Consider the following 14,263-nt stretch of genomic DNA (forward strand, 5'->3'; position numbering starts at 1 on the left):
AGGTACCCCTCGTGATCCTCTCTGGCTCGTGGTATGAAACCTAACGCGGTACGCATAAAAAACCCAAGTACTCCTCGTGATCCTCTCTGGCTCGTGGTATGAAAGCTAACACGGTACACATAAAACCCCAAGTACTCCTCGTGATCCTCTCCGGCTCGTGGTATGAAACCTAACGCGGTACTCATAAAACCCGATTTACTCCTCGTGATCCTTTCCGGCTCGCGGTATGAAAGCTAACGCGGTACGCATAAAACCCCATGTACCCCTTGTGATCCTCTCCGGCTCGCGGTATGAAAGCTAACGCGGTACGCATAAAACCCCATGTACTCCTCGTGATCCTCTCCGGCTCGCGGTATGAAAGCTAACGCGGTACGCATAAAACCCCATGTACTCCTCGTGATCCTCTCCGGCTCGCGGTATGAAAGCTAACGCGGTACGTATAAAACCCCATGTACCCCTCGTGATCCTCTCCGGCTCGCGGTATGAAAGCAAACGCGGTACGTATAAAACCCCATGTACTCCTCGTGATCCTCTCCGGCTCGCGGTATGAAAGCTAACGCGGGACACATAAAACCCCATGTACTCCTCGTGATCCTCTCCGGCTCGCGGTATGAAAGCTAACGCGGGACACATAAAACCCCATGTACTCCTGGTGATCCTCTCTGGCTCGTTGTATGAAACCTAACGCGGTATGCATAAAACCCTATGTACCCCTCGTGATCCTCTCCGGCTCGCGGTATGAAAGCTAACGCGGTACGCATAAAACCCCATGTACTCCTCGTGATCCTCTCCGGCTCGCGGTATGAAAGCTAACGCGGTACGCATAAAACCCAAAGTACTCCTCGTGATCCTCTCTGGCTCGTGGTATGAAACTTAACGCGGTACGCATGAAACCCCATGTACTCCTGGTGATCCTCTCCGGCTCGCGGTATGAAACCTAACGCGGTACGCATAAAACTCCTCGTGATACTGCTACAACGAATTTAACTTACCGAAATGTTTTAAGAGACATTGTAAAAGAATTCAACAAATTGGAAATTTATAGAAAACAACTGTTCGATTAAGCTGAGGTTACCTTGCGCTATGTCACGTGACTTCTATTGACTCGGAACAAGCGTGCGGTTTTTTTGCTTTGAAGACATGGAGGTATGATAAATATTATTATCACTAACTTTTGCTATCACCGCTGTATTTGTGTATTTGGTATTGACCACTGCCATCATATTATATACTGTCATTGAGTATTGTTTTAGTATAAGTAATATAATATATTTATCTCGTGTTGAGGAACTCTGGTTTCTCGCGAGAATTCAATAAGGTTAACGCTATTGTCTGGGCATTAACACTGACAAAAGCCCGATGTCTGCCATCAAATGCCCGATGTTCGGTTGATATAAAACTAACAGGACAGAGTATGATAATATCCCCTCCACAACCTCATGAAGTTAAACAACATCGTATGGCAATCAGGTGTTATTTTCATGAACAACAAAACAGAGGCCAACTGATAACATCCCAATTTTTGAGGGCGTCATAAGACCTTGACGTTCGATTCCCCTGACATTAGGAGACAATTTTGTGAGCTATGCCAACACCAATTTTCGGAGTTTGCTTGACAGTGAGATTTTAATTGATATTAGAATGATTGACAGTGCAATGTTTGTTTGTTTGTGTGTTGTTTAACGCCGCAATATTGCAGCTAAATGTACATGACAACGGTGTGTAATCGAGACAGTGCAATGACTGATGCTGGCATCTACACGGAGGTTCGGACAACTGCCTAAACGTTGTGTACAGTGAAGTGTTCGCTTTACCCTTAATCCCAAAATCTGTCGAATGTCTATTGATCACTTATGTTTTGTTGAAATAAATGTTTAATCAGAATCTGGGAATCTTATTGGTATCAAGCCAGGGAATGGGCAACCACTTTACAAACCGACCCCGTTATTCGGAGTGTTTGTAATGTGGAAACATGTCATGCCGTGTTGTGTATAACACGTGTATGAAGCGCCAGTATAATATGCCTGATTGCCCACTTTGAACTGCACGTTGTTAATGAGACTAGATCTCTCACGAAGTCTGTAAGCGTTCCCAGTTTGTGTGGCACGGGGCCAGAGGGAGCTACTAATAGTGACAGACGCGATAAAAGCGTTTTGGAAATACCAGACAAGACTTCGCAAAGGGAATACAGTATTTATTTCAGATTACATATACACTGTTCAGTTGATAGAGTGAGTTACATCTTGTACAGCATGCGTGGTGGGTGGGAAGCGAATGTATCAACGCTATGTACAGGTGTTCACTAACATACGGTATTGTCGTAAAGTAGTGGGGAGGTTGGGGGCTGCGATTTAAGACAACATTTATGAACTCATTCAATATATAACAAAATATACAATCCGAACACGGGGATAACTGGCACAATGCATATAGAGAGATGCAAGAATAGAGTGGGGCAGACAGTCTGCAGAGGGAACGTACTTGCGAGATAACTGTACACCTCGGTCACACATCTGCATCTGTTAGTGATGTTAGTACAAGGGTTAGAATCCAAGCTTCAATTGAGTTATGTTAGAGGCTGTATGCATAGTACATTGTGAGTGTGGAAATGTGGTGATGTGTTGCGCTCATGACCCCAATCACTGGATTGTCTGCATTCGTCACCACTCGCCCCTTTCCGTAACCTGCAAGAAGACTCGTCCCCCTATCGATGAATGTTATGTGCGAAAATACGACAAACAAATCAGAATGCGTGTATGATTTCAAATTCTTTGTCAAAGAATCCCTCAGAAATAATTTTTGATTTTACATATGTCTTGCATCTAAAAATATACCTTGGACACAGTTAAATGTGTTCAATCATACTGTATAACTCCGCACGTCCCGATGTGCTTTAAATTGCATCTGAAATATATATAATATATTGGGAAAATGTGTGAACGATTACGCAACGAGTTGACAATTGTTTTAGGTATGCCCGTTTGCGCTAAGACGGAACTCGTACGCAAAAATGGCCACGGGAGGGGCACGAGTCGCTATTCGGCTTGTCCCGGAATAACACGAGTTGGTCACGAATGGATTGTCTGGTCCAGACTTGATTATTTACAGATCGCCAGGATATAGCTGGACTATTGCTGAATGAGGCGTTAAGCAACACACAAACAAACAAACAAACACAAACTGCAATACTCTTAGGATACTTGTATAAGTACCTTGTCTTCAAGAAAGGTTGCCCCGCCGTGATATTGCTGGAATATTGCTAAAGGCGGCGTAAAACCAAACTCACTCACTCACTCAAGAAAGGTGATGCAAACCAACCACAACTCCAGGGGGATGCTAGAGGGTAAAATTCTTAAGACATTTATACTCGATCCTAACACATATCCTCCGTCAATGTGGGGCGGTCGGGTAGCCTAGTGGTTAAAGCGTTCGCTCGTCACGCCGAAGACCCGGGTTCGATTCGCGACATGGGTACAATGTGTGAAGCCCATTTCTAGTGTCCCCCGCCGTGATATTGCTGGAATATTGCTAAAAGCGGCGTAAAACCATACTCACTCACTCACTCCTCCGTTAATGTGGACGACTTTTTATACCAGCTCAGTATTCACTGATCGTGACGATTACCATGTGTTTCATATTCCATTGGAGTGATCGATAATATCTCGCACTAGGCTGCAACTATTGATACTTTAATTTGTTATCCATACCTCCGACAGATCAAACGTTGCACACCTACTTCAATGGTTATTAATAAACATAATCGCCACACTGAAATTACCAGGTGCTCCCGTTGTAAGTGAAGATGTTTTGTTCTACGAGATACGGAGCATACATGTACATAGGAACGGCGTAATGTGAGACACCACGCGGTGTGCCATAACTATCACAGCTTGGTTTAATGAATCTTGAAGATGGACAAATGTATCGCATATATAACATTGACAGAAAACTATTTCCCACAACACTGTAAACACTGTGGTCAAACTACCCCAGATGATGTCTGTAGGCATTATCAGTTAAACTTGAGACCAGGTCGAAATGTTTTTTTGTTCTGTTAAATTTAGAAAGGGAGGCTTTACTAAATTTCACTGCCAGACACCGTACCTTGTATGCCCAGGACAGTGAAGAACATGGCGGATATGATGACGATGACGATCATGTACAGTCTAAACATGAATGCATCAAAGACACGGGCGATGTCCTTCCACGTCAGCCCTGCACCGGACCTTGCGGAGGATTCCCTCCCTGTGGGCTCCTCTCCAGCTGCGGGCTCCTTCGTCTGGGTTGGTCCAGTCCTGACCGTCCGTAACTTCATGTCGTCGCTGACAGCGACTGACCTCGACTTCCGTCGACAGCCCCGGACACAGATCAGAGGCATGATTATTGCAGTAGTGATGCGCTCGAGCCATGGCGGAACTTGATCTTCCCGATAATTTAAGTCCAGGACGAAGATGGTCAGCACGACGGACAAGCCACTCAGACACAGGATCGCAGACAGGTAGACAGCTGAAACATAGGATCACAGGATCGCAGACAGGTAGACAGCTGAAACATAGGATCACAGGATCACAGACAGGTAGACAGCTGAAACACAGGATCACAGGATCGCAGACAGGTAGACAGCTGAAACATAGGATCACAGGATCACAGACAGGTAGACAGCTGAAACACAGGATCACAGGATCACAGACAGGTAGACAGCTGAAACATAGGATCACAGGATCACAGACAGGTAGACAGCTGGAACATAGGATCACAGGATCGCAGACAGGTAGACAGCTGAAACATAGGATCACAGGATCACAGACAGGTAGACAGCTGGAACATAGGATCACAGGATCACAGACAGGTAGACAGCTGAAAAATAGGATCACAGAGCGGCAGCCAGCTGAAACACAGGATCACAGAGAGATAGGCAGCTGAAACATAGAATCACAGAGTGGTATACAGCTGAAACATAGGATCACAGACAGGAAGACAGCTGAAACATAGAATCACAGAGAGGTAGACAGCTGAAACATAGAATAACAGACAGGTAGACAGCTGAAACATAGGATCACAGACAGGTAGACAGCTGAAACATAGAATCACAGAGAGGTAGACAGCTGAAACATAGAATAACAGACAGGTAGACAGCTGAAACATAAGATCACAGACAGGAAGACAGCTGAAACATAGAATCACATACAGGTAGACAGCTGAAACATAGGATCACGGAGAGGTAGGCAGCTGCAAAATAGGATCACAGACAGATAGACAGCTGAAACATAGGATCACAGACAGGTAGACAGCTGGAACATAGGGTCACAGAGAGGTAGACAGCAGAAACATAGAATCACATACAGGAAGACAGCTGAAACATAGGATCACAGACAGATAGACAGCTGAAACATAGGATGACAGACAGGTAGACAGCTGAAACATAGAATCACATACAGGTAGACAGCTGAAACATAGGATCACAGACAGATAGACAGCTGAAACATAGGATGACAGACAGGAAGACAGCTGAAACACAGAATCACATACAGGTAGACAGCTGAAACATAGGATCACAGACAGGAAGACAGCTGAAACATAGAATCACAGACAGGTAGACAGCTGAAACATAGGATCACAGACAGGTAGATAGCTGAAACATAGGATCACAGAGAGGCAGACGGCTGAAACTCGGGATCACAGAGAGGTAGACAGCTGAAACATAGAATCACAGACAGATAGACAGCTGAAACACAGAATCACAGACAGGTAGACAGCTGAAACACGGGATCACAGAAAGGTAGACAGCTGAAGCATGGAATCACAGACAGGTAGACAGCTGAGACATAGAATCACAGACAGGAAGACAGCTTAAACACGGGTTCACAGAAAGGTAGACAGCTGAAACATAGGATCACGGAGAGGTAGGCAGCTGCAAAATAGGATCACAGACAGATAGACAGCTGAAACATAGGATCACAGACAGGAAGACAGCTGAAACATAGAATCACAGACAGGTAGACAGCTGAAACATAGGATCACAGACAGGTAGATAGCTGAAACATAGGATCACAGAAAGGTAGACAGCTGAAACATAGAATCACAGACAGGTAGAAAGCTGAAACACGGGATTACAGAGAGGTAGAAAGCTGAAACATAGAATCACAGAAAGGTAGACAGCTGAAACATAGAATCACAGACAGGTAGACAGCTAAACACGGGATCACAGACAGGTAGACAGCTGAAACATAGGATCACAGACAGGTAGACAGCTGAAACATAGGATCACAGACAGGTAGATAGCTGAAACATAGGATCACAGAAAGGTAGACAGCTGAAACATAGAATCACAGACAGGTAGAAAGCTGAAACACGGGATTACAGAGAGGTAGAAAGCTGAAACATAGAATCACAGACAGGTAGACAGCTGAAACATAGAATAACAGACAGGTAGACAGCTAAACACGGGATCACAGACAGGTAGACAGCTGAAACATAGGATCACAGACAGGTAGACAGCTGAAACATAGAATCACAGACAGGTAGACAGCTGAAACATAGGATCACAGACAGGTAGACAGCTGAAACATAGAATCACAGACAGGTAGACAGCTGAAACATAGGATCACAGACAGGTAGAAAGCTGAAACATAGAATCACAGACAGGTAGACAGCTGAAACATAGGATCACAGACAGGTAGACAGCTGAAACATAGAATCACAGAGAGGTAGACAGCTGAAACACAATCACAGGATCTATGTCCAAAAACATTCTTCTACCACTCCGTCTACTACAACTACGTCTTCTACCACTACATCTTCTACCACTACATTAACTATTAATACTACGTCCACTCCCACTGCGTCTACCATCACTACGTCTACTACCGCTACATCTACTACTACTACGTCGTCTTCCACTACGCCTTCTCCCACTACGTCTTCTACCACTTCTACTACTGTTTTCCACCACTGCGTCTTTCACTACTACGCTTACTACCACTACGAGTTCTACCACTACATCTACTACCGCTACATCAACTATTAAACTTCGTCTACTCCCACTGCGTCTACTACCACTACATCTACTCCAACTGCGTCTACTACCACTACGTCTCCTACCACTACCTTTTCTACAACTATATCTACCACCACTACGCCTACTAGTACGACGTATACGACAACCCGTGTCTTACCCATGTAGGAGGTGTCGCGGGAGGTGGTGGGCATGCGGTCAGCGATGAGGGTCAGGAAGACAGCAAAGGAAAGAAGCACCGTGAGGGAGTAGCCCATCTTCTCCCCGCTGTCCGGAGGCAGAACGAACACCAGGGCCGACAGGAAGGACAGAACCACCACGGGTAGGATGATGTTGATGCCATAGTAGTCCGGCTTCCGCTGCATCTTGAAGACGAAGGACACTGTCGCGTACGTTTCCGCGTCAACATCGTGGGTCCTTTCCTCTCTCTCGGCGAATGCTTGTATCAAGTTCCACTCACCGTTCCTCTCAAACTCAGCTGTCTCCACGCCAGATCCGAACTTGAACAGGTCGAGCTCCCGGAGGTTATAGCCCCAGCTCTGCACGATCACAGAACATTCCTGGGAGTCGAAGGGGTAGTAGGTGATGTCAATGTTGCAGTGGGTTTGGTATATTCCGGGCGGATTCCAGTATATTTTGCCCTCGCTATTGACTCTCAGTGGGATGTTTTCATTAGCGATGACGTCTAAATTGTCGATACTGTAACAAAACAAAACAAACAGGAATATCAATTTGGATTAGCTTCTTTAATACCGGTTATACCAAAGTCCAATTTATTCCTGAATATTGTTTGATAGGCATTTTCTTACAACTTGACAGAAGGAAAAGTTGACAATTGTCATGGATAACAACTTCTTTATAGCGACATTTCCGTATAGATGCTTGTACCGTTGTCAAGCAGCCCTGAAACGGATCTAGTAGAGTCTAATAACTTTTTTGTCTACTTTGTAATCCTGAACAGTTTTGGAGTTTTGAACAGTATGGAGTATATGATTTCATTTCCGCATATTAATTCAAATATCAGCACGTATAGTAATCGTTGTCGGCTTGAGTATCGAGTCACTGTCTTTGTGTACTTACGCGTTTGTCACGACGAGAGAGGGTCGCCATATTTCCGTCTCATCAGAGAAGAAGAACATAATGCCGTTGTATTGCTTCCGGTTCCACATCAGACGGGTGTCGTTCCATACCTGTCGACGTAAGATGGTGTGACTCTTTAACAATCTGATGACATGACACAACTACTAACACTACAATGTCCTAATCCCCTAAATGCAAGCCCAACCGGGTATCTCGAGGATGGATGCGCCTTGTGTTGTCGACTCCACACTAATAATCATTTACTAAACATCATCTGGAATACAAGGATGGAGTTCACCGCCAGTAATATAACCTATCTACGCTTTTCGTAAGAGGCTTGCTCAAAGTGATTTTAATAACCCTACGATTTTCGTACCTCCCATACTCAAACATTAAATTGCAATGGTCGTAGCACTAAGATTGTTTGGGCAAGATGGCCCTTTGCGAATATATGTGAGTTCATTGGAGTATGAACCTTCATAGACTGAGGGTCAAACTGTATGAACGTCCGAGCTTACGACGACGTTCATACAATGTTTGGCCCTCACTCATGACTGATCCTGATCCTAATAACGTACTTGTCTTTGGATGCATTGCACAAGACAAACAAGAATATGGAACTAATGTCTTATTCATGACATCTGTTGAGTTGCTTGACTGGCTGGATGTTGACTTGAAGGTTGACTCGGGTATCCTGACTCAATGCTTAGAGAGATATTTATGTGAGTTGGGTGGTGTCTGAACCGTGAAACAACCAGCCCGCAACTTTAGGGAGTGGGCTGGAACTGGAAGACGAGTCGTAGACACGACTGGCTATACAAATGTGAAATGCTGTCACAAAAGCTGGTGTTAGTCGGAACTGTTTTGCAAGGTGGGGCGGGTTTCCTGGTATCTGTGGAGTATTGTGTCTTACGTTTATCAAAGTAAAATGATACAACTGACAGAAGGAGTGCATAGCAAACTCCAGTGACACCCGCTAGCTTGTATCCGATAGACCTTTCTGTCAGGCGGGAGTGCGTGATAATGCGATACTAATATTTACAAGTTAAGGTTCACTTCTGTTACTGTGGGGTGAGAACTCGGTGTTATGCAGCATATTTGAAGGCCTCACATCCACACCCATTACAGTATATATATTGAAATACATTGTTGGAATATGTGTAGCGTTATGTTTTGTAAAAAGGCTCTCCTCGATAATAACTTGGTTCCAATAGGAAACCTGACACATCAATCTGATGCACCCCAACACCCCTATGTGATCTGTATAACACTTATCATTGTGAAGTACCTCGCCAATCGAATGTTCCAGACATTTACTAATGTGAAGTACCCTGATATTCAAGACACTTACCATTGTGAAGTACCCCGACATTCAAGACACTTACCATTGTAAAGTACCCCGATATTCAAGACACTTACCACTGTAAAGTACCCCAATATTCAAGACACTTACCATTGTAAAGTACCCCGATATTCAAGACACATACCATTGTAAAGTACCCCCATATTCAAGACACTTACCACTGTAAAGTACCCAAGCATTCAAGACACTTACCATTGTAAAGTACCCCGACATTCAAGACACTTACCATTGTAAAGTACCCAAGCATTCAAGACACTTACCATTGTAAAGTACCCCGACATTCAAGACACTTACCATTGTAAAGTACCCCGATATTCAAGACACTTACCATTGTAAAGTACCCAAGCATTCAAGACACTTACCATTGTAAAGTACCCCGATATTCAAGACACTTACCATTGTAAAGTACCCAAGCATTCAAGACACTTATCATTGTAAAGTACACCGACATTCAAGACACTTACCATTGTAAAGTACCCCGATATTCAAGACACTTACCATTGTAAAGTACCCCGATAGTCAAGACACTTACCATTGTAAAGTACCCCGACATTCAAGACACTTACCACTGTAAAGTACCCCGACATTCAAGACACTTACCATTGTAAAGTACCCCAATATTCAAGACACTTACCATTGTAAAGTACCCCGACATTCAAGACACTTACCATTGTAAAGTACCCTGATATTCAAGACACTTACCATTGTAAAGTACCCCGACATTCAAGACACTTACCATTGTAAAGTACCCTGATATTCAAGACACTTACCATTGTAAAGTACCCCGACATTCAAGACACTTACCATTGTAAAGTACACCGACATTAAAGACACTTGCTATTGTAAAGTACCCCGATATTAAAGACACTTACCACTGTAAAGTACCCAAGCATTCAAGACACTTACCATTGTAAAGTACCCCGACATTCAAGACACTTACCATTGTAAAGTACCCCGATATTCAAGACACTTACCATTGTAAAGTACCCCGATAGTCAAGACACTTACCATTGTAAAGTACCCCGACATTCAAGACACTTACCACTGTAAAGTACCCCGACATTCAAGACACTTACCAATTTAAAGTACCCCAATATTCAAGACACTTACCATTGTAAAGTACCCCGACATTCAAGACACTTACCATTGTAAAGTACCCCGACATTCAAGACACTTACCATTGTAAAGTACCCCGACATTAAAGACACTTGCTATTGTAAAGTACCCCGATATTAAAGACACTTACCACTGTAAAGTACCCCGATATTAAAGACACTTACCACTGTAAAGTACCCCGATACTGAAAACTTCTGTGTGCGCGTCACCTGAAATAACAAGGAATCATCTGTTGCAGATGTGTAGCGTCCATATGATAAGTATTAATTGAAGTATTAATATGAAGAGATGGAGGAACATTTGACATTAAACAATGTTCTGAGCCTAACTACGAACAACTGACAGTGCACCCTGAACAGTTACCATGTATTAAGTACCCTGCTCTCCGTGTTTTAATCCCAATACAGAATCAGGCAACACATTTCTGCAGGCATCAAAGTGACCAGGTATTTAATGTTGATAGCATTGGCTACCAACTCCAACCACCAACAAGCGGACATGTTGACAACATCAGGTGGTGATGCTCCTTTATTTGCCAGTGTTAGTAGGTGGGCTGTGGAGAAGACGATCCAAAGTCGGGACGATCGTCAACTGCCTACACTAAGGAAAATGTTGATAACATTCATATAATTACGGATGATCGACGCCTCATGTCACACGTCACACAGCCAATGCAGTGGGCATCTGTTGTGAGTGTTGAGAACTTTCTGAGTAATGCACTGGGCAGGCCTGGTTCATCATCTCTTGTGAGAATCTACGGTGTTTTCAAGTGGCCACAGTTGATTTTGTTTTGACATTTGTAACCAAGAATCAGTCTTGGCTTCACCTCTCTCAGACAGACATTAACTACAGTCTAAGCAGTGGAGGCCTCTAACGTCGCCTCCTCCCAATACAAAAAATCTTCTCCATCAGGGATGAAACGGAACCATGCTGGTTACTACTCCCGTTCCTACCAAAACTATTAATGCCAAATATTATTCCAGCACCGTCGGCAGAATTGTGCGGACCTCGTTTGCGATTATATTAAAGAATATTAAGAAACCAACTCCAACAACGCAGTCCTTCACAGAACCTTTCAGCCACCCTCGCATGTTCGTGATCACCATCTGATTATTGAAACCTTTCAATCCTTGTTCACATTTTGCAGAATGCACTTTAGTATTAAAGTATTAGGTAGAGTTTATACTCCCCTAGATGAGCCAAAAATATACGAAATAGGATGGATGGTATAGGGTGTAAATGTGCAACAATAAAGACGGAAAATAAAGGCGATATAGATATACTATGGTTGGTGCTTTGAATGCGAGAGTAGCGTTGTTAGCTGATTATATTAGTGAAAAAGATATTGACATTTTAAACGAAGGAGAATTATGTTATGTTGAATCGTTTCGCATGGAAAGATCATTACAAGATAAATTTGATTTAACATTCTTAAAAGTCTGCCAACGATAGAATTGACGCATAGTAAATGGGAGATAACCGGGAACAAAGCAGGTGCGTTTACATATACTGGTTCAAATTGAAGGTGTTAGATTATTTTATTGCCTCAACAAATATGTCCGCATCAAAAATTCACATAATTGTGCGTATCAGAACAGAGAGTGACAATTTCCCAATCTCCTGCCACTGATATGAGCTTAGGGATAAAGTTACGTCGGATATTTCAAAGACAGCACATGGACGTAGTATGACGCGATACATAGGGAATGTCGCAGGCAAACGAACCTTCACTGGCGATGCTAACTCTTATCATGCTCAAGCAATTATTCAGCAATTTTTTGTACTGGTTAATGGAAATGTTAGTGCTGCTGCTGAGAAATTGACTCGTTCCATTTTGCTGTATCGCATTTTGAAAGACGGATAAAAACAGAAGATAATAATGCATGTCTTTGGAAACAGCCTGTGTGGTTTAACAACGAATGCAGAGAATTATCTAAGGTACGAAATACAAATTTCTCTCATATCCGTAAATGAAGGAATGCCCTAAATCCTATTCTTTACTTTGAAGCTAAAAGACATTTTATGAAGCAATGTAGGGAAAAGAGAGAATTATTGAACAAGGATGATATTGAGAACGTCAGTTTGGCTATTACCACGAGAGATTGTAAGACATTTTGGAAAAGCATTTCACCTGAAACATGGGCAACATGGCTTCAGGACTGACACTGGACAAAGTAATGAATTTGCTAATAATGTATATATCTTTCTCTGTAATCATGATTGTATGATCAATGTCAATTTATAGTACCGATATGCTACCAGTAGAGATTACAGACGATGAAATTTGAAAAAAAAACTTTCATAAATCTTAAATCTGCCAATTCATCCGAGATAGATGGCGAACCTCAGTTCCTTCAGCATCCAAATAGGCTTTATTCCATATCTAAACACACTACATAATACAATCTTGAAAACTGACATTTTTGCAGATGCGTGGAATATTGGTTTTATTATACCCATATACAAGTCTGGCTAACCAACACTTCAGTATAATTATAGGGGTATATCTCTTGTAATCGTTATGGTGAAAATATTCACATCCATTTTTGAAGAACCATATATTTGGACTGAATTTAACGGGGCAGAGATTTCTTATGAATATGGAAATGGTTTTATCGCTTTTATTTGCCTATGTTTGGATTGCCCAAGATTGTGCACATATGAAACAGTTCGTATGTTTAAACAACGATTTATGAAATTAGAAATGTAAAATTGGTATAAGAAAATTGGTTATAATTTCTGACTTATTCTAATTCCTATAAGCACATGCTTTGCTCCAGAATCGTATCTTACATCACATTTGATGGGAAAAGACTTGGCACATATTCCGACAAAATTTCCTATTCTAGGCCATAATCTAAAAGTACAAAAAATGTGTTATACCAAGCTAAACTAGTGTCCAAAAGAAACGATACCAACTTATTTTCAAAATTGTTTTTTACTAAGTGAATTGTCTAGTATGAAAACATGCCAATTCGTATTGCACATCCCAAACACAGCATAGTCGATAAAAAATACCGGGAACACGTGATCACTTCCCGGAAAAAACGTAAATTTCGTGAAAGTGACATTTCCCTCTCTAGCATGTTCTGCACGTGCATAAAAACTGTATAAAACGGCTGATCAGACACGTTGATATCACAGCAACAAAAAGAACACAAGATATGCCACGTCTCACTATCACCAGGTTGATGCAGCGGTTACGTCAGACAGGTCAGACGTCAGACAGGCCCAGGAGTGGAAGACCACGAGTAACCACGCCCCGTGAAGATCGTTACATCCGGGTATTACACCTGAGGAACCGCACCGTAACAGCGACGTCCACGGCGACTACAGCACTGGGACACAGGATCAGTCGACAGACCGTCTACAGGAGACTACGGCAGTATGGTATCCGGCCACGTCATCCCTACCGCGGACCGCTCCTGACGCCTCGACACCGGAACAACAGACTGATCTGAGCCAGGCGAGTTCGACGTTGGCAACAGCGGGACTGGGCACGTGTTATGTTCTCTGATGAGAGCTGATTCCTCATCTTCAGAAACGATGGACGGCAGCTTGTATACCGACGATTTGGTGAACGTTTGGCGCCTAACTGTATCCAACATGTCCGGCCGTTTGGAGGTGGAGGGTTAATGGTTTGGGGTGGCATATGTGGTGACGTCAAAACGATGCTTGTCGTAATTCGT

The 14,263-nt window shown here is 43.0% G+C and overlaps 1 protein-coding gene across 3 annotated transcripts in view; it reads right to left on the reverse strand.

Moving 5' to 3' along the window:
- Nucleotides 1–2,224: 2,224 nt before the first annotated feature.
- Nucleotides 2,225–14,263, reverse strand: part of LOC139463547 (neuronal acetylcholine receptor subunit alpha-6-like) — a 48,948-nt gene continuing 36,909 nt past the window's right edge. Inside the window, exons 3-6 of one of the 3 annotated variants that reach the window (XM_071244818.1) lie at nt 10,739–10,783; nt 8,096–8,205; nt 7,176–7,714; nt 2,225–4,506 (exon numbers count right to left, since the gene is read on the reverse strand). In XM_071244818.1, the coding sequence (XP_071100919.1) occupies nt 4,079–4,506; nt 7,176–7,714; nt 8,096–8,205; nt 10,739–10,783 (1,122 nt within the window). In that variant the 3' untranslated portion in view covers nt 2,225–4,078. Of the gene's footprint in view, nt 4,507–7,175; nt 7,715–8,095; nt 8,206–9,514; nt 9,524–10,024; nt 10,037–10,738; nt 10,784–14,263 lie in introns of those variants that run through there. The other 2 variants (XM_071244820.1, XM_071244819.1) reach the window with 2 other exon arrangements.

Source organism: Haliotis cracherodii, unplaced genomic scaffold (genome assembly GCF_022045235.1).
Source record: "Haliotis cracherodii isolate W230 unplaced genomic scaffold, xgHalCrac1.p SCAF_16, whole genome shotgun sequence".
Lineage (NCBI taxonomy): Eukaryota > Metazoa > Mollusca > Gastropoda > Lepetellida > Haliotidae > Haliotis > Haliotis cracherodii.